This window comes from Fusarium solani (genome assembly GCF_023522795.1).
Source record: "Fusarium solani strain SB1 chromosome Unknown bctg00000014, whole genome shotgun sequence".
Classification (NCBI taxonomy): Eukaryota; Fungi; Ascomycota; class Sordariomycetes; order Hypocreales; family Nectriaceae; genus Fusarium; species Fusarium solani.
The window spans coordinates 1,324,613-1,344,497 of NW_027072141.1; the positions used below are offsets into that span (position 1 = coordinate 1,324,613).

General features: G+C 51.6%; 6 protein-coding genes across 6 annotated transcripts; 4 read left to right on the top strand and 2 right to left on the bottom strand.

Annotated features, from left to right (window-relative positions):
* Window positions 1-28: 28 nt before the first annotated feature.
* Window positions 29-1,312, top strand: MRS44_017900 (uncharacterized protein; the record flags this gene model as incomplete). Its single annotated transcript, XM_065615788.1, has 1 exon — window positions 29-1,312. One exon carries the CDS (start codon window positions 29-31, stop codon window positions 1,310-1,312), a length of 1,284 nt encoding a protein of 427 aa, XP_065471860.1.
* Window positions 1,313-3,580: 2,268 nt separating this feature from the next.
* MRS44_017901 (uncharacterized protein) lies at window positions 3,581-6,390 on the top strand (the record flags this gene model as incomplete). Its single annotated transcript, XM_065615789.1, has 8 exons — window positions 3,581-3,741; window positions 3,786-4,593; window positions 4,643-4,967; window positions 5,006-5,350; window positions 5,543-5,598; window positions 5,654-5,808; window positions 6,152-6,199; window positions 6,240-6,390. 8 exons carry the CDS (start codon window positions 3,581-3,583, stop codon window positions 6,388-6,390), a joined length of 2,049 nt encoding a protein of 682 aa, XP_065471861.1.
* A 1,881-nt stretch (window positions 6,391-8,271) lies between these two features.
* Window positions 8,272-9,399, top strand: MRS44_017902 (uncharacterized protein; the record flags this gene model as incomplete). Its single annotated transcript, XM_046284251.2, has 1 exon — window positions 8,272-9,399. The coding sequence occupies one exon, from the start codon at window positions 8,272-8,274 to the stop codon at window positions 9,397-9,399; it is 1,128 nt and encodes a 375-aa protein (XP_046128645.2).
* Window positions 9,400-10,561: 1,162 nt separating this feature from the next.
* Window positions 10,562-12,849, bottom strand: MRS44_017903 (uncharacterized protein; the record flags this gene model as incomplete). Its single annotated transcript, XM_065615790.1, has 2 exons — window positions 10,562-10,696; window positions 10,747-12,849. 2 exons carry the CDS (start codon window positions 12,847-12,849, stop codon window positions 10,562-10,564), a joined length of 2,238 nt encoding a protein of 745 aa, XP_065471862.1.
* Window positions 12,850-15,914: 3,065 nt separating this feature from the next.
* Window positions 15,915-16,802, top strand: MRS44_017904 (uncharacterized protein; the record flags this gene model as incomplete). The annotated part of the gene is made up of 1 exon (XM_065615791.1): window positions 15,915-16,802. One exon carries the CDS (start codon window positions 15,915-15,917, stop codon window positions 16,800-16,802), a length of 888 nt encoding a protein of 295 aa, XP_065471863.1.
* A 1,876-nt stretch (window positions 16,803-18,678) lies between these two features.
* MRS44_017905 (uncharacterized protein) lies at window positions 18,679-19,650 on the bottom strand (the record flags this gene model as incomplete). The annotated part of the gene is made up of 2 exons (XM_065615792.1): window positions 18,679-19,425; window positions 19,501-19,650. 2 exons carry the CDS (start codon window positions 19,648-19,650, stop codon window positions 18,679-18,681), a joined length of 897 nt encoding a protein of 298 aa, XP_065471864.1.
* Window positions 19,651-19,885: the final 235 nt, after the last annotated feature.

A 19,885-nucleotide genomic window follows, 5' to 3' on the forward strand; every position in this document is an offset into this window, starting at 1 on the left:
AAGCAGTGCAAAAATTCTGGGAGTGGTCATGGACGTGGGCCTGCGGTACCAGGAGTACATGGCTAGAGCCGCCGCCAAGGGACTCACTGCCGCCATGTGCCTCAGAAGGTTGAAAATGCTATCACCGAGGATGGCGAGACAGCTATTCGTAGCGACAGTCGCGCCGGCAATGGACTATGCCTCCAATGTCTGGACGCACGCTCGCCGCGCAAGAGAAGCTGCCTGGCTGAACAAAGCGCAGTTGGTGGGGGCGCAGGCAATCACAGGAGCGTTCCGTACTGTCGCAACAGCGGTGGCCGAGGCTGAAGCCAGTATCCAGACGGTGGAGGAACGACACAGACAAGCCGCAACGAGATTCTGCATCAACCTTCGGACCCTTCCGAAGACACACCCGCTGGCAGCTTTGAAGAACAAGGCAAGCAGGCGATTCATATCACCAATGCAGAAGATTGTCTCGGCTGTGGAAAGGGTCCATATGGATCGAATGGAGGTTATCCATGAGTATGCGTTGCCGCCATGGACCAGCCGCATCCCAGTGGTGGGCGAGGACGACCCAGCGAAGGCGGCCAAGGCACCAAACGATGTCGAGGGCATCATCATAGCAACGTCTAGCTCGCAGAAGGGCGGTATAGTGGGAATGGGAGGCGTCGTGTGCGACGCGACTCGCAACGGTGCAGGCGAGGTAGTTGCCAGCTATTCCGTCACTCTGGGACCCGGAGACGAGCAGAATCCGTATACAGCGGAGCTAGCAGCAATAGCGATGGCGCTGGAGTGCACGCCGCCCAGGCTTCCTTTTCGGGACGTGACGGTCATGACGAGCAACCGCTCGGCCGTGGAAGTGATCAGGAGGCCTCGGCAGCAATCCGGTCAATGCACTATCCGTCAGATATACGACCGCACCAAGTGCCTTCGGAAAAGAGGCTGTTCTGTTAGAGTCATGTGGGTGCCGGCTAAGGCCGAAGGTTTTGCATTGGGACCGATGGCCAAGGCAGCAGCGCAGAGAGCTACCAAAGCAGAGTGCATGGTAGAGACACCGTCGTACCAAGCAAGGTCTACAACACTTCGACTGGCGCTCCTCCAACAACGGCAGTGTGGGCGACTTCCGGATGGGGTTGGACAGTACTCAAAGCGCATCGACAAGGGCGCTGCCGGGCAAGCACACCCGTGCAGTATACGACTCGCTAAAAAGAAAAGAATCGGACGTGATAGCCCAGCTTCGGACCGGGATGGCGCGACTGAACAGTTATCTTCACAGGATAGGGGCAGCGGAATCGGACATATGCGACTGTGGACAAGCAGCAGAGACGATTGAGCACTTCCTCTTCCGATGCAAAAAGTGGGAAATGCAACGGGAAGTCATGTTTAAATGCTCACGAACAAAGATTGGGAATTTATCGTTCTTCTTGGGAGGAAAAGCTGCGTCGGATAACGAAAAAGTGGAAGCCAAACATGCAGGCCGTGCGTGCGGCAATCAAATTTGCTATCGCGACAAACAGGCTCGATGCGGACCAGCGGCCCTCGGTAAACTAACCTCTAGTGGGCGACTATACTAACAAAAAGCAGCCTCGATTTTGGCAGACCGTGCTTCAGCTGCCGAGGATAGGATGCTGAACACTTGCAGAATTTGGCCTTCAAGCAGGCCTGTCATGGAACAAGCAGCGACGAGGTTGAGCAGCAAGCGATGAGACGACGATCCGTGGGGCTTGGGGTGTCAGGAACCAAATGTACTGAGATGTGAACTAGATTGTGCCAAGGCCCTATAGGGACTTCCCTCCGGGCGAAATAAAATCCATCCATCCATCCATCCGTATCTGTTGGTGAACGCGTTCCCCTGTCCAGTCCTGCAGATTCTCAACACCCACTGGACAATCAATCATCGCCACTTTCATCTCGAGCCTCACAGGCAACCTAACAAAAGTCTGACGCGCAAACTAGATTGGTCGGCATCGTTGGCTCGTCGCACGAGGGATTATTTGCGAAACATTTACTGGATCAGTGGGTTCACTTGTGCCTTTGACCGCGCCTGCTCGCTTTTCAGTCAGGACCTGCGCCTTCTGTTGGCCACTCGCGTCTTTCATTCAGGTTCTCAGGACCCAACCCAGGCAAACCTCCTTCCGACTGACAGGGCAAACTCGCAGTCTGCGTCGCCCTTCCTTTCACTTTATCATCTAGCACGAGACCGTTTTCATTGCGGAATGGTTCGTTTACCTGACCCTTGATCCTTTTAGCACGCTCAGTGCGACACAAATCTACCCCCCTGCAAAAATCATGTCTACCCCTTGGTCAGTGACTTTCGCAAATTCATGTCTAGCCCCTGGCGTAATTCAAGTCTACCCCCTGTCGTGTGGAGCGGGAAAAATCAATTCTACTAGAATTGATTTTGGTATGTAGCACTAGGCGACAATGCAGCTCTTCGTGACCCTGAAGATTGGAGAGGTGGTGTCGTTTGAAATGGTTGCTCACGTCGCCCGGGGAATAGCACGGCTTGATTAGGCGTTCGATGGCGGTCGGAGAGGGGTGGCCCGTCCAATGCAGAGGAAGCATCTCGGCTTCGATCCGTCGGATTCATCACGAAGACGTCAGTGATTGCAGTACCCAGGGCGTCGTTTATTTGACGGCCTTTGTCTGCGGTCTCTGGAATTTTAGGGACAGAGCCCTTGCTGGTCGTCGCCGTGTTTCTGCTGGCACGGAGTAAAGGCGCTTCTTGAACAGGGCAGTAGGCCATGACGGCTAGGATAGCATTGTTGCGGCCAAGTCTCGGCAGTCGAACAGGTGGCGGGTAGAGCTCGACGGAGGAATGTCATCGATGATGATGACGACTAGGGGGGTGTTTTTTGATATTTTTCTGGGTGAATTTTTCAAGGCTCCTGGAGAGAACAGTCGAACTGGAGTTGGTTTGTACTATGATAATACATGATAATCTCGGATCTCTGGCCGACCCAAAGCCATCATTGGCTGTATTCGGCAGCAGCCTCTCAGCTGGCACGTAGCGACAACTCTTGTGAAGGCTTCAAACTTTCCGCGACAGGGCCGGGTTGATCCTTTTCGCGTGTCTACATGTATCAATTGCTTGATGCGCGTCAAACTAGGCACGTACGCCATTGCCTGGCATGGGTAGGCACTGTGAGCAAATGCCGGAGATTGTCTGGAGCCTGGTGATCTCATTGGCAATCACATGCCTGGATTTAGCGCAGCTTCGCACTTTGTTGAAGGGCGGGGAGCTCCACGAACCCAACAACAACAGTTCAACACATCCATAAGTTATCCTATAAGAACGGTCTCGAGGCCGCACCATCGCCTCTTGGTCGAGGCTAGACGCCAAAAGCAGTCGACGTCGGCCTGGCATGTGGCATTGGTTGTTATTTTCCCCGACGACCATGACCTAGTTAGATGCGCGTGATCCTGCCGCGCTCGAACCGACCCCTTCGGCCCTCTTCGATGGTGCTTGTGATCGCCCCTCGGCAACGATAATGAGGGTAGTTGTCGCCGTCTGGGGTGTCGTTGTCGACGTTGCCAGCTTCTGGCAGACGGTAACACCCCCTTCCCTTGGCTTGGCTTTACTGGCATCTCGTTTCTGACCATGTTGCTGCAGAAGCTGCGCAGTTGGTACGCGCGCAAGAGCCCCGTCGAGCTGTGGCTAGACATCTTGCGGACTGCCGAGGCTTTCGAGGACTGGGAAGAAGCCGCAATACACCTCGATAACCTCCTCGGCCTTGATCTATGGTACCCATCTTCAGTGACGTCAGTGACGCTTGTGCGATTCGTGCTAACACGCTGACGCGCAGGAGGAGTAACCCGGCATCCAAGTACTACGACTGGCGACTCATCGCAGAACGACTCGACTCCCTCGCGAGCGCCCGCGAAGATGGCAACTTCCAACAGCTCGTTAACCTCTTACGATCCGGTCTTGTCAGAAACCTAGGGAACATCACCTCGCCCAAGCTCTATAACCGATCGTTTGCCGGCACAAAATATCTTATCGAGGAATACATTACACAGATCGCCAAGGCAGTCGAGGACATTCGCGCCCTCCCGACCAGTCCATCGGCTATCCATGGAACTGGGCCGTCTCTGACGACGCAAATGAAGCTGGACTGCATCCATGACACGAGGCAGGCCTTTGGGAGGAGCACGCTGGTGCTACAGGGTGGTGCCATATTTGGCATGTGTCACTTGGGCGTCGTAAAGGCCTTGTTCTTGCGCGGCTTGCTCCCACGCATCATCACTGGCACTGCTACAGGCGCCCTGATCGCGGCCCTCGTCGCGGCCCACACAGAGGATGAGCTACCTGCTGTCCTGAGTGGCGATGGCATCGACCTGTCGGCGTTTGCGCCCAAGAGCGGGAACGAGAATGGCGACGTTTCGACATTTCATTCACGATGGGAAACCCTGCTACGGAGCATCTGTCGCTTCTCGAGAGGGGGATACTTCCTTGATGTTACTGTCCTGGAGGAGTGTGTCCGGGCCAACGTGGGTGATCTAACGTTTGAGGAAGCATACAACCGCAGCAAGAGAGTTTTGAACATTACGGTAGCGACAGAGGGCCAGGGAGGCGTCCCGACGCTCCTCAACTACCTTACTGCACCCAATGTGGTAGGTTAATCGCTGGGCTTCTACATATGTCATTGCTAACTTGTGACAGTTGATTTGGACAGCTGCCGTGGTGTCGAATGCGTCCTTGCCATCACTGTATGGTCGCGGCAAGACAACGATGCTCTGCAAGGATGCTCAGGGGAACATTGTTCCTTGGGCGCCGGCTAGCACAATCGACTTTCGACATTGGACGCACACGTCCCATTCTGACCGCGACTCCCCTCTGCGCCGCATCGCCGAGCTGTTCAACGTCAACCATTTCATTGTCAGTCAAGCTCGACCATACCTCATCCCTTTCATCCAGTCCGACATGCATGGGCCGTCCCTAGTCGAAGCCAGGAGCAAGACGACCCACGTGTCTGCCTTTCTGGTTCGTATGCTTGGGCTGGAAATAAGACACCGTCTGCGCCAGCTGGACACGCTGAGCCTACTACCTGCAGGCATCCGCCGCTTCCTGGTCGACGAACAGGTCCCGGCCGCTTCGATGATGCTCGTGCCAGAGGTGACGGTGGGAGACTTTGTGCGATTGCTGGAAACGCCCATGCGGGAGACGCTCGACTATTGGATCTTGAGGGTGAGAGAAGCGTGTGGCCTGCCGTGGCAGCCCTAAGGATCAGGTGCGCCGTCGAGAACGAGCTGGACAGGTCGTACCAGGTTGTGAGAAAGTTCAAGGCCCCCGGCCTACGGCGAAAGGGGAGCATGGCGGCGAGTATGGAGGCTGAAAGGAGAGAACGCAACGGCGCGTTCGGGTCGGCTGGTACGGACATTGATGCAAGTTGAAAAGAAGACTCAGGCGTAACATGGTGTAGTTGACGGGTAGCCTTGTTTTCGTTTAGGACACAATTGTGCAGCATACTCTTGAATACGAGCAAGTATGGGATAAGGGACGGCTTTCAAAGACTCGTAAAGTTATTGGCCTTGGCTTCATACCTACTCTATTATTAAACAGCCTTTGATGTCATGTTAGCATTCACTCCCAATTCGTACTTGAGTCCCGGGAGCCCGGTTCGTCTTCCCGGATGGCCCGCTCGCGTGTCCCACCAGCGGCCGGGACTGGTAGGCCCTCGAGTACCCCCAGCTGGGGTGCGGGGAGGCGGCGAGCCTGGATCAGTGGCAGCACGTCATGTACGCGGCGGAGCAGGTCGACATGGTGGTCGAAGATGAGGCGCGGACCGTCGGCAGGGAGAACGTCTTCCTTGGAGGCGTCGGCAAGGGGTGCGCCGTCGCCATGGTGACGCTGTTGGAGATGGAGCATGCCCTCCGAGATCAAAGTGAAAAGGAAATTAAAGAGAAAGAAATAACGCTGGCTTTTCCCTATAGCATATTCGAAGCTCAGTGAATACAGAGCTGGCTAGCTAAGGTACGAAATAGTTGCTAGCGGGGCTTCCTGCTCCCAAAGCTATAGCAGCTTCGCGACGTGGAATCAAACACAACGAACTGCGTAGATCGCTACTGAGAACTGGAAAAGGCTGCCTGTAACCAAAGAGGCAACTGTACCTAAGGGCACGCAAGACGTTACTGATTCACGATGTGATACAACACTTCTATCAGTCCATAGCCTAGCTGATTCCGTATCCAAACTTCAGACGCACAATGAGGCATATCGGTAAGTTATATCAACTAACAAAGTCTTCCTCAAATCCCAGAACCTCATTGTATTGCGCGAGCCACGAAGGCACGCTCACATGCGGCTTTTTGAATATCCTATCTAACGAGCGAGCCAATGCTTCGGCTAAAGCAGCCTGTTCTCAGGCCGACCCCGCAGACGCCGAGCCGAAGTTCAAGGTTATCCGATGAGAGCCGAGGGTTACGGGTTCGGAACTTATTGGGAAATTTCCGTCCCCTGGCTGTACAGGAAACTCACTCTGAAGCGACCGCCGAAGGTCTCATGATCTGGTCGTCTTGCACATGTAAAGCACCGATGGTCTCTCCTACCACTGAAAGATACCGCCGCTCTGGCAGACTTCACAATATGTACATTGAAGCAAGGCCCATTTATTTTCATGTCGTGCGTGCACAGATATAAACGTCTCTCGGACGGGCTTGGCGCAATTCTCCGGCCCTCTTAGACAACCTAGGGGATGCCGCTCAAATCATCCATCTGCACCGCCAACGAATCGGGTTGCTCTCCGAGACGGTTGTCCAGGTCTAATGGCCCGTGTGCTACCCTAGATTTTCTTTGGGACTAGTGGTCATGGATAGTCAAACGACGGATTGAATGGAGTTGGATGACCTGGTGCAGGATCGGTCGCGAAATTCTGCTAGTAGTAAATATTCCAGACTACTACGCAATACCGGTACGTGAGGGAGTACCGGAGACAACGGTAGATGCCGGTAGTCGACTCGCGGATCGGTTACTATGTTGCATCACCTCAGCATATATCTTGGCGCATCAGCTCACAGTCTAACTCCGCGGAGGTCTCGAGAAGGAAATGGCATGATTCCTGGTAAAGGGATGAGACGCCGTCATCTGCCATCAATTGCCACGAAAGCCCAGAACGGCCAATTACTGAGTAGGCGAGTCAGACTGAGTAGAGGGTCAGATGTCCACATAAATGGGGGGAGCAAAAACGGTGGCTGTCGTGCATTCCATACCCTTGTTCTCGCAGTTTTTAGTTACCCTGCTAGCGATTTCCCCCACAAATAAGCGCTGTGGGTCGAATCCCTCTGCCGCCCGGCTCTGCCACTAGATACACGAGGAGTCTGAGGATGCAAAAGAGGAACGGAAAAAATGGGATCAAAAGGAAACTTGATGTTGCTATGGCTGGGCTAAATAGCTTGGGTGCTTTGACAGTTTGATGAGATGGCTTACTACTGGAAGAAACGTTGGTGTTGAGAGATATTACCAGATGCGTCCTGTTGGGCACAACCCATATGTTGATATTAAAGATCTTTAGGGGCTTTATCTCGAAAAAAACATCGAACGCTGCCAAGATACGGTTCAATCGGAGTCCTTTCAAGATTGGAGCCCTTACTCTTAGAGTCCGTGCACTTGCCTCTAGTAGATGCACTAATAATTAGCCAAAGCCTATGCCGGGCCGCTCCAATTCGGCGACGTGCTACTACGTCTGCTCCCAAGACCCTCACCGATCGTATACCTTGTTCGGCTCTGGGGCTCAATTCGATATTGACATGACATTCTTCTCAAATGGCTTACCTCCCTCTGCATCTTGGCTTTGCCTGGCCGGGAAGCGAGTCAGGGGAATTGGCTGGCTCTTTGGCGTCTCCCGGGTCCCGCGAACCCCAGCTCTTCAGCTTTCGAAACCGGATGCGCATTGCCAGCCTCTCCGACACTTGGCCTAGGCCAAGATGGCGCGTTTCGGGGCTTCCGCCAGCCAAGGCTTGAAGACAAGGCCTGGGCCCCTACGAGTCATGACCCTGCGTGCGGTGGGCCCCCTAGATCAAGCCCCTTCAGTAGTCTTCAACTCCCGAAGAACTTAGCCCAGAAGAAATTTAAGCTCTGGCTCGAGCTTTCGACGTTCAACAGCAACGGTCACAATGGCGAAATCAAAGTGCTTGGCTTATAACTATCGGCGTTCTACTTTTATCCGCGATCGAAAGACTGCCTGTTCTGTGCTTCTCCTTCCTGTTTTCAGACAGATGCCACATTCTCGGCCCCTTTTGTGTTTGGGTAAACCCTTCAATATTGCTTTTTTTTTTTTTCCGTGGCACCCCCCAATGGCGATTTTGATGAACGCTCGCGGCTTCGGTTCCGATTCTAACGGCGACTCCCACACATCCGTGACCATCATTATCGTCTTTCTCGCAATCTCTTTTTACAATGTCATTGAGCTCAATTTTCTCATCTGGGGAACCTTCAAACGTTATGTCGGGCTATACTTTTGGACCGTCCTTATCGCAACCTGGGGCATTCCCTTGTACTGTGCGGGCTTCCTCGTCAAATATTTCGGGTCTCCGTTACTGGGCTACCTGGCTTGCACGTTGATTGTGGCCGGCTGGGTATGCATGGTCAGCGGTCAATCAATGGTGCTATGGTCACGGCTGCATTTAGTGCTCCGGAACCGAACACGTCTTCGCCTTATCTTAGGGATGATTATCGCCGACGCAATTATCTGCCATGGCGCTATTATCCCCATGGTCTACGGTTCTTTCTCCAGCAGTCCCGAGATGTGGAAGAAGCCCTACTCGATCATGGAAAAGATCCAAGTCACTATCTTCTTTCTCCAAGAAACTATCTTATCCAGTTTCTATATCGTCGAAACGGTCAAGCTCATGAGATTCGAACAGTCTATGGGAAATGAGAGGTTAAGCCGCCGGTTGATGAAGCACCTTATCCTTGTTAACGTCATCATTATTATCCTCGATATCACCATCCTGGCTCTTGAGTATGCGAACCAATACGAGTATCAGACCTCGTATAAGTCCTTTGTTTACAGCACAAAACTAAAGTTGGAGTTCACCATCCTGAATCGCCTTGTCGAAATGACAACCGGAAGCAAGAATGCTAGCTCTGGTCCAAGTCGAAGCCACGCCACAGCCAACCACACCACCATTCCCCTGGACACCTTCAACGGCGAAAGAGATAACAAGGCTACGAATATCTCAAATCGGGCATATGCCATGGCAGGTAGCGAGGGTGCCGATGATGGAGCACAGATGTCACCGATTCGAAATGACAATGGGATAATGATGACGACTGAGATTACCCTGAACCGAGACGAAAGACAGGATGATGAGACGAGGAGCAGAAAGTCATCAGCCAACTCAACCACTGGAGCAGCGCAGACATATGACGGCGAGTCAAAGGCATCTTCCGAGGTCCAACTGGCAACTCGCGGGTTCTAGTAGGACAAAGTGTGGCGGTTTACTTGGAAATACTCTCTAATTCCATCGCATGACTACTGTAACTATTATTCTTTTAAATACATCTTACTAATAACGAATTGCTCCATACGCTTCCTCCAGGCCAAGAACGAGGTAGAGCGGAGTATTGTGGATTAACTGAATCTCCAGACTTTCAGAACACACTTTCAGAGCGATGGCTTGGAATTTGCTACGTGTTAAATTCGTCTCCCATTATGCCTCGATTGATCTCGAGTTTGTAAAATTTGCTTGAAAATGGTCGTCCAACAGGTCCGAGATTCGGTCGATCTTGGCTGATTGAAGTTCAAGAGATGAATCTCATTGGGAGGACCTCGTCCGTATGGCGGTCGTAGGGCATTCGAGATCAATGGCCACAGCGACATGCTGGAATCTCGATTGCCAGAAGCCCTGAATACTCGACAGATAATCCACATGCTGTTGCAGGTATTGAGCGAATGCCGTGCGATGTAAAGCGGATGCTATTTTAGGGAGGCAGAACAGGAGTCAATCGTTTAACTTCAACGGCAACATAGTGGACAGCTCTCAGGCAACACAATATAGCGCTCATGGGGGCTTTTTGGGCAGGAATCCTTTCGGCTCCCGTCAGTGGACGCTTTGCAGAAATCAGCGCTCCTAATAGTCCAATCAGTCCGTCTGGATGCCTCAGACTGCCCATTTAGTCCGTTTGACTTGGCTAAACTAAACCAGCAGTCCGTCTGACTTTGGTCAGACGGGACTAGCAGTCTGGCTGAGGTGTGCAGACTGGACTGGCAGTTTGACCGAGATGTGCACACTGAACTATCGGTCCGTCCGTCACCGTCAGACCAGACTGCAGTGCAAACTGCGGTCTAGACTATTAGTCTAGACACGTAACTGGTGGCCCTTCTCCATACCGGCCTCCAATGTTGAAGGCATCATGTCGCTTTACCAACTGAGGCAAAAGGGAATGCGCACACCATTAGTGCGGTCGTTAATCATGCCTTATGGCCTGAATGTGACACATCACATGATAGTGGTCCAAGGCATCACGGAATACCTCCGTAACCACACAACGCAATTCCGTCGCTAAACGGAAGCTGGCATGATATAAAGAATGAGCTTCCTATACTCTTCTACATGGAATCGGGCACTCGATGGCCCTCAATTATCCTCCCTCGTGTGTGACGTCCAAGCCCTCCAATGACATCGTCGAAATGTCTCCTCGGCCACTCTCCTTCTCACGTTCTGAATCATAGGCATCGGAGATAGCAGCCGTGGTTGCCGGATCGACATAGCAATACTAGAGCCCATAATTAGACAATCGAACACCTCACGAAGCGGAATGCTTACTTCTGAAGGGACTATCAGAGTGCTCCTGTCCCAGGACCGCAAACATTCCAAGAGATTCAAAGTTTCAATATTCATAGATCCTCGCTGGTCAGTTACCGTAAGTTTGGCTTTGGAGAAGAGTCGCTCTGTCTCAGTAGACATAGGCGCAATCGATAGAATGTCGATGGCCATCATAGATAAGTTAGGGAATCGCCTTCGCTGGGCCGGTTCTAGCCACCATTTCAACGGATCCGATACCATCAGCACAGGCTCGCGGCAGTACACTTCGTACTCGTCATCATCCATGTTGAAGATCGTAGCCTTTTGCTCTTTCATCCACACTTTGTAACCATTTGGTCGTCCGGTAGATGGTCCTTGTGCCGAGCTTGGTCGAAAAACAGGGCAGGAGGAGGTGGTTGACTTGTATATCTCCCTCCACAGTTCCCCCACACGAGCTTTAGCTTTCTCAATCCACTCATTCCTGTCCTCCCACGTCTTTTCCATGTAAGCCCACTTGAGAGAAGGATGTAATACTGTTGCTGCTGAATAGACTGGTGAATCTTCCGTCAGTTCATAGTAGTCGGCCAGTTTGGCCCAGGCCGTCTCCATCATTGTAGCCAAGTGGGGTAGGGTGGTGGCCTTCTTGGCGGCCTCGATGTGATGCAGGAGGTAATCCATGGTAGGCAGAACGTCAGATATGGAGTCTCCCATGCCTTCGTTGGCCATTGTAGCATCGTGAAATGGCTCAAGAAATTTGTGTGTCTCAGCCAAAGTTACCCAGTCAGAGGACGTCAGCACATCCCCCTGCAGGGCCGGCTCTTGCGCACAAAATATGGTGATGGCTTGCCGGACTTTAGGCCTGAGTACCCACTCAACCATTTTGTACCACGAATTCCAACGAGTCTCGTTGTCGCGACGTAACCTCAGACCGTCGCTGAGACCAGTAAACGTTTGAAGCCGCTGAGGGGTCCACATGATGTAGACCACGATATTGTGAAGTTTCCCTATCGCTCCTCGCTTTCTCCATTGTTCAACTTCCTCGTCGGACGGCCCACGGTAGGAATCTGTCGTCGGTGGTCGCTTTCCTATGAGAAACTCCATCACAGCCAGATCAATGATGTGGCCGAAACAACGAAGTCGATGTGGAAGAGGGTCGTAGAAAACATCGAACTCGTGTTCCAAGTCGTCGGAGACTTTGTCGATCATGGTGTTCATGTTGGTGGCATTATCCATCATGAAGTATCCAACTTTCGATGCGATTCCATATTCTCGTATGAACTCCATGATGGCTTCTGCCATGTTCTCGCCGCTGTGCTGCCCTTCCAATTCTTTAATCCTCACCACAAGGGACTGCAGGCCATGATCTTCGGTAACGAATTGGACTGTGAATCCTATTACGCCCAAACAATTTGGCGATGTCCAATTGTCCGGAACAATGTGGATCGAGGAAAGGGCATTTTGGAGAGCGCGCTTCACAAACTCCTTTTTGTTGTCGTAGCCCCATTGTAAGTCGTTTTTAACCGTATCACCAGACCTCGGGAGGAAGTCATCCGCAGCCGGACAAATGTACCGGATAAAGTCGCGAAAGGCCGGCTGTTCGACGTGAGCAAAGGGGAGACTGCAGGCGACGGTGTAGCGGCAGTACAGCTCGCGCAGGGTGGCTTGGTCAAGTGCATCTGCCTCTGCCGTCGCCTTGCGTTTCTTGGCGGAGTGTAGAGTTTCATTGGCCAGGAATGCAGTGATGTCTCCAAGACGATTTTGCGTGACTTCCCGCCGGATTTTTTGTCTTCCAGAGATCAGAATGTTATGCTGCTTGCGCAAATGATTGACGATGGTGGACGATCCACCTGAGTAATTGTATTTCTTCTCTCTTTTCTTGTCGAAGCAGGGCTGGCAATGCCACCATTTCGTTCCGTTGGAATCGACCCAGGCTGCTGGAGTGCTCTTGCCTTCTTCTATTCGACAATACTCCCAAACAGGAGATGTCTTTGGGCGGCAGATGCTAGGAGTTGACGAAGACGATGGTGTCAGCGCACGGGTGGCTACTGTAAGTTCAGAATCATCCAGGTGGCTGACGCTGCCAATAGCACTGGCAGTCTCAGAGAAATCCAGGATAGAAGACATGATTCAGGAGATGGCAAGTAGACAACAAGGGTGGTGATGACAGAACACCGTGGGAGAGAATTATCTGGCGACTTCGATGGTGGTGCGCACAGAGATTATGTAGCAGACGACTTTCTCTCAGACCATTCTGGACACGAGAGAGTGAATGAGTACAAATAGCCAGACATGACTTTCGGTAGCCATTCGGGCGAAGCCGCAGGGTGCGTAATCAACGAACTACTTCCAATCGTTGGAGGCGTTGGATCCTCCATCTGTGGCCCAACTCGTCTGAGATCTCACTCCCTGCGCTCAGCAACCAACCGATTCCTCCGTCTGGGGGCCACCGTGAAACTGCCCGCCTGGCGCCATCCCGTCATGCTTCACGAAAAACCTTGGATCGTCGTTGCACTGTTCCACCCGCGCCGGTTTCGCGCTCTTCTCGCGGCAGCTTGGTGTCTGATTAGAATTGATTCTTGAGTTCGTTATTCGGCTTGCGCACGTATGGTTGACGGGGGCTCGGAAGTTGAGCATCCACGAGAAGGTATGCGGGGGATCTGCGGTCGCTGGCACATCGGTCCAGGGGTGTATTTTGGCCTTGGCGCAGGTCCAGGTAGCCATTTCAAAGCAATAAAATTAGGATGCTGTTGAACAGGTCGAAACATGTAATTCTGGGATCTTGTTCGGCCGATGGTTTCAGTTGCAAGGTACTTGGTATGCCATAGATTAACGCTGTGCTGGGCTGTACCGGCTAACATGTCTTAGCACTGCGTCGAAGTTTTTACCAAACGCGTGTCACACGTTGGACGCGTTGGATCGCGTAGTTGTTGAATTGGCACTCTGCAGCAGGCCACAGATTTGGAAAGACGTTGCCTGAGTCACCCCGAATCTTGGGACGGACTAATAGTCAGACCGTTAGTCTGCGACCCTCGGACTGGACTACTGGTCGGTCTGGTAGAAGTCAGACTGAACCATCCGTCCAGTCCGAGAGACGTAGACTGGACCAATAGTCTGTGGACTATTAGTCTGGACTGCAGTTTGGACTAATAGTACAGTTTTTGGTCTGAACTATTAGGAGCTCTGGCAGAAATGTGTTCCAGGGTCCACACAAGATGAGTAGATGTAATAGTTTTTGGTAAAGTCGCACATTGTGGCGGAGGATGAGCTTGGTGGCAGACTATGATGAATACGTTAGGATAGTGCTTTAAATCCCGGTGTCCCTTAGCTTACTAGGCTCTTAGTGTTGGTGTTGGGTGGTTCGGGTTGAGGCTGTATCGCTTCTGGGGATGGAGCAAGGACTGATTGTGGCGACGAGAGATGTCGGTTAAAATATTGGTGGTAGGAATCGCAAAGCCCTTACTGGCCGTTGGTCCATGTGGGCAACTGTCACGGCTGGCAGCTTAGTTGGTTCACTTTGTGCTTGCCCGTGCAAGAACCACGAGGTAGTCCGCCGAACTTTCAGCAGAAAACTGAGCAAGTTGCATTACCGCCAAGGTGTTTGGGTAGAGGTGGCTGATCCCGCTCGGTGATCTTTATATGGGTCACTAATCATTACTGATGCACCGAGCGTCGTCTAACTAGTGACGAACTAAAAAATCCTTCCATCTCGGACGGTGACGCCGAACGAGTCCTGTCAGATCCCTGCATGCCAGACTTATGTGCACAACAACCCCATATCCCGAAGGGTAGTGGAGCGAAAAAGGGAAAGACGAAAGAAGTGGCCTTTACGTAGAAGGCTCACCGTTCAGTCTCCATATAATCAAAACCGTCTCCTTCATTGCATTCGTTAATCGATCGGCGATACTCCCTCAGCCGGAGCCTGTCGCCCACAATAACCCTACCTTCATGCCAGTATTTTGCGTTCGAGTTGAGCTTCCGGCGGGTCCGTCTTAGACCACAAGCCCCTTTGCGCCAAGAGCCGTTGACCGTTGAACCACCCTGAAAATCGGCGCTTGACTGTGGCATTCCCCCACGGGGAACCGGACGGCCAGTCCTCTCGGGCCCGAGTAGGATTGGCTCGCCACCGCCGCTAAGCAAGCCAAGAAAGCTAACAAAGCAGACTGGGGGCAGGATGACTTGCCCATACTTGTGGGGGCCTGTATCTCGGCTCCCCCGTGGGAGCGGCAGCGACCACGGGGGGTTCACTGACTAGCAAAAGGGGCCCTTGGTTCGCAAAAGAAAAAAGATACCTCTGAATAGGAGGCATCCCTACCAAATCCTATGTACCTCGTTTTTAAGAATAAACCCGCATTTTGCACACGCGTCTCAACAACCCCGCCCTGACATCACCAACATTACCCAACTTTGACATTATCACGTCTGCACTACCATAATTAAAACCACCACAATAATTGCAAATAAAGTCCAATGGCTTCACAAAATATACCAATCGAAAGCCCTGATTTGAGGGAAGCTTCAATTCGATTCTGGATCAACTCAGATACCGGAAAACCCAACTTTCCGCGATGTACTGCCGAGAACCTTGAACAACGCACCGTTGCCAGTGTCGAGCTGTATCAAGCCGGGTACTATAAGAGTCTCGCCGTATCACTCACGGTCATCACATACAGATTCGTGCCCTCCGTCAACATGCCAATGCAGTTCTACGGTCTAAGGGGCGACCAGCAACTGCCTCTAGGAAGTGGGCAAGACGTTTTATGAGACGTTGGAAGCACACGTTTCATAGGAAGAAGTCGTCAACTCGAGATGCGAAGCGGAAGTCAATGGAAGACCGAGGACACGTTGAGAAGTGGTTTGAGTCGTGGCGTAACTATTCACGTTATGTCAAGCCCGACAACGTGTGGAATATCGACGAAATCGGGTTCATGATAGGATATCTCTTGAGAGTAGGGATGCCTTTTTGACGTCACAAACCCCAAGTTACCAATTGACGTCATAAACCCCAACTGACGGGTAATTTACCGTCATAAACCTCCTTCCTAACTAGGTTTAGTGGGTATCCCAAAAGAGGTTGGAGTGGGGGACGACCATGAGTTGTTGCGACCCCTGAGTAGGCTTCATCACCCCCCGATGTTCCTATTGAGATTTCTTCACCGACAACAACTCTTTATGGTCATTACTGAGTCAATATGACGAATCGGGGAGGTCATCCTAAACTTCATGGCATTGACGAATATTTCCGGCCGGCTTCAGAAGAGGGCTTTACGCTGAACCGTGTAGTCTATAAGCTCTGCTCAAAGACTATGGCGAAGCACACCTCCAAACAACTTCGACACCTTCACACGCAATACACCGCATATCGACAGCTTCATGAAGTCATTCCCAGCCGACAACCGCTCATCAACACTAAGTTGGATAGTGTTAGCAAAGCATCTAAGGATGCATTGGACCGTCAAGCCGCCATCGCAGTCTTTACCTCCGGCAAACCCTATTCCCTCTATGAAGAGCCTGAGACACTGAAACTATTCCAAATGCTAAATTCGGCATATAAACCTCTAGATCGCAATCGAATTACCTCATTCCTCGACCCTGTCTACCTGGACTATCAGCAACGTGTCAAGGCTCTTCTGGACGAGGCCCCGCATCTCAACGTCATATTCGATGCCTCCGATGATATCTCAAGCAACCGAATTATCAATATATCTGTTGAGATTCCTAGTTCAGTTGCATTTTACTGGACGACAATCGATACCAAAGATCATGATCACACGGCATTGACGACCTTAAGCCTTATCAAGCCATCTCTTCTTGAAATATTCAGACACGATTTCTCGCGGCTAAATGCTATCTATACAGATACATGTAGCACGATGAGAAAGCTTCATCGAGAAATGAAGGCGCTGCCAGAGTTCAGCCACTGCCTTTATATCTTGTGCGATTCTCACGGACTTCAATTGCTTATCAAAGACATTGTGGAGTCGAAGCGGTGGATGCCAATCCTTAGGAAGGTTACTTTTCTCATTGCCTTCTTTAAGAAAGCCAAATTGCAGTTATCAAGGCTTCGCATTTATCAGTAGGAATGCTACGGGCAGCGCAAGGCGTTCATTACTGCTGCAATCACACGCTGGGGAACACAACTTGCTGCTATTAAATCTGTGTTTGACAACAAAGACGCCCTTCGAGCTTTCGCACGCGATCCAATTATTCTCAACGGAATGAAGCAGGTAATTGTCAAAGAGGAGGAACAAGTGACACAGTCAAGTCTACCTCAGGTGATATCATATATTAATGATCTCGAATTTTAGGCCAATCTAGAAATGTTATTCAAAGTTCTTTAGCTGATTGGCCATGCCTAAGCCAACTCAGAATGCGACCGCGCGGGTCTTGGCGAGGTCATTCCACGTTGGCTATCCATTCAGGCTTCATGGGACGCATTGGAAGAGGCTAGTTAAGACCCACTAATAAACTACCAAGAACTAAGAGCGTTATGAAAGCAACGGTTTGACGTGCAAACGGACGACATACACTACATGGCCTTTGCTTTGGACCCTGCCACTACTAACCCGAAGCACCATTTGTTGACCGCAGACATTGTCAGAAGAGCACACAACTTTCTTAAGGATAACACTAACGCTGAGGAATACGGCAATATCTTCTAGGAGTTTTGTCAATTTAGGGCTCGGGAGGGCAGCCTCTTTGGCCCAGGAAGTCGCATATACAGAGCAGCATCCGAGGGCACTCCGCACCACTAACACGTCCTTGATAGTTGGCGGTATCTTTATTCTATGAATATGTCACTCGCTGCATTAGCCAAACGAGTCCTGGGCGCTTTGGCTAATTCCGTACCTTCTGAGAGATCTTTTTCCTCGATTAATTTCCTCCACAATAAGATTCGCAATCATCTTACTATCACTAGCACCAATAAATTGACATTCATATATATGAATAGTCGGGTATTAAGAAGACTTGAGACGGCCTAAGAGACACCTTGGAGAATGCCGAGCGGCCAATCCTGGGAGACGGCTGACGTGAAGCTGCTCTTAGAGCTCGAGGACGACTTCCAGGACTGCATTTTTGTAGATGTAGGCACGGATGCAGAGACAGAGTCTGTTTATTAACGTTGAGATGTAAATAGGTTGGCTTTCGAGATATATAATACTATCATATTGAAGTAGTAAGTCTACGAGTTTTGGCGAAGAAACGAGAAACGAACACGGGGCCGTTGCACGGGGGTATAGACCTCTTGTACCCGCACAGCCAATTTTGGTGTGATCGGTACCTCATCTCCGACGAATACCAATGACACCAGAGTGTATGTGGGTATTATCATTCCACCAACGCCGTTTCGTAGTCACCAAATAGTACTTGGAAGCACGTGATAAATGACGCGTCATAAACCTCGGGTTTATGACCGTCATTTACCTAGGGGTTTTGGTAATTTACCTCCTGGTAATTTACCTCGAGGCATCCCTAATTGAGATGAGATGACAATTGATCGTGAATGCGGTTTATATGTCGGCAGATGATAATCTGTCGGTAAGATGAAGGATGATGCGCCGTTGTGAGAAGAACAAGATGACTTGGGGTGAGAGAAGAATTGGTGGTACAATAAGAGAGACTACCAAGCATTCTCCGGGCGCATCAGGTCAGCAATTCTTCAGCTCCGCAGCAAGCGATGTCTCCACGGACGAGCTTCAACACGACCAATCGACCATCAAGTATCCAAATATCAGATAATAATATTATGTCCATTGTATCGCACACTGCTTTAGCGCCAACATTTGGGAGACCACGTAAATATAGCCAAACACCCATCCTATCGTCGTCATGACCCATACCGATACCCTTGGTTCCAGGATTTTCCCTGCCAACGTCCAGCATCGTTGATTAACATGCTTGCAATCTCAATCTGTCCAATCATTCGCACAAACAGACATCACCAAACATCATCCTTCATTTCTTCTTCTTCTTCTTCTTCTGACTCGCGAGGAACTCATCGACCTTCGCCTTAGCCGTCTTCTCGATCTCCTTGCGGTCTTCCCAAGTCATATCCTTCTCCTCGTAGCCAACCCACTCAACAAGGACCTTGCGTTTGTTCTTGGAGAGTTTGCGGATGGCGTAGACATCGTACATGTCGGCGTCTAGCGGATTGTCAGGGCGTCCGCCTTTAGCGCGCCAGTAGGCGAACAGCGCGTCCGGGGCGTCTTGGTGCAGGGTGACTTCAGGCTCCCAGGTCTTAGGGCCGACCTCCCAGTCGATGCGGAGTTCGAAGGCAGTGCCGTTCCATCTATGGGCGATGATGCTGTTGAAGGCGTGTTCTCCATTGTCGGGTTCGATGGCGCTCCTATCGTCCCCAAGCTCTGGGGAGGCTCGAGGGTCGGCAATCCCGACGTCTTTGGCTTCTTCCACCTTCGCAGGGGCGCGAGTAGGGCGCTTCTGGCCATGGTTGCCGCGAGGGGTGCCCGTCTTTCCGCTTGTGCGCTTGGCGACTCGGGAACCTGACGAAATTATGCGAACTCGAAGAGCCGGAGAAGCTCGTGCAGGTCGCGTAGCGGGCGATGCCTGAGTAGCAGGAGAGGACATGGTGGGAATTGAAGGGTTGGTCTGGTGGATATTGAGTGCGGAAGTTTCGCCTTGGGTGATATCGGCCGTCGTGTCGTGTGCTGTAGTGATGGAAGAAACGTTGCTTGTCCTGGTGCGCTGTTACGGCGGTTCAGTCAGTTATTTAGACACACAGCCAGCGCAGACTCAGGGGCATGTCCTAGTGAAACGTACCGGACTACGCGACGCCGTGTTGGATATGCGGCCCAGCGCGCGTTTGGCCTTGAGCTGGTCTTTTGGCGAGTACGTCTTCGACCGGAGCGGCTTGGGCGGCTCCACGGACGGCTGCTTGCGCGGAGAGACGAGGGACATGATAGTCTCCATGTTGAAACGCAGGGGAAGGACAAAGGAACTTCTGAGTGGTCACGGATAGGGGCGCAAAGAACGTAGGAAAGGCGCTATTCTGGGGAGAATTGCAGACGGTTTTGACCTTGCCTGTCTCACTCGTTGTTGATTTGTTTTGCGCCAATCGAAACGGCAGCCACTGCTGGCAAACGCCCCACGCATGATGGGACGCGCGGGGGTAGCCCCCAAGTGGAGTCGCCCAAACACCAAGCAC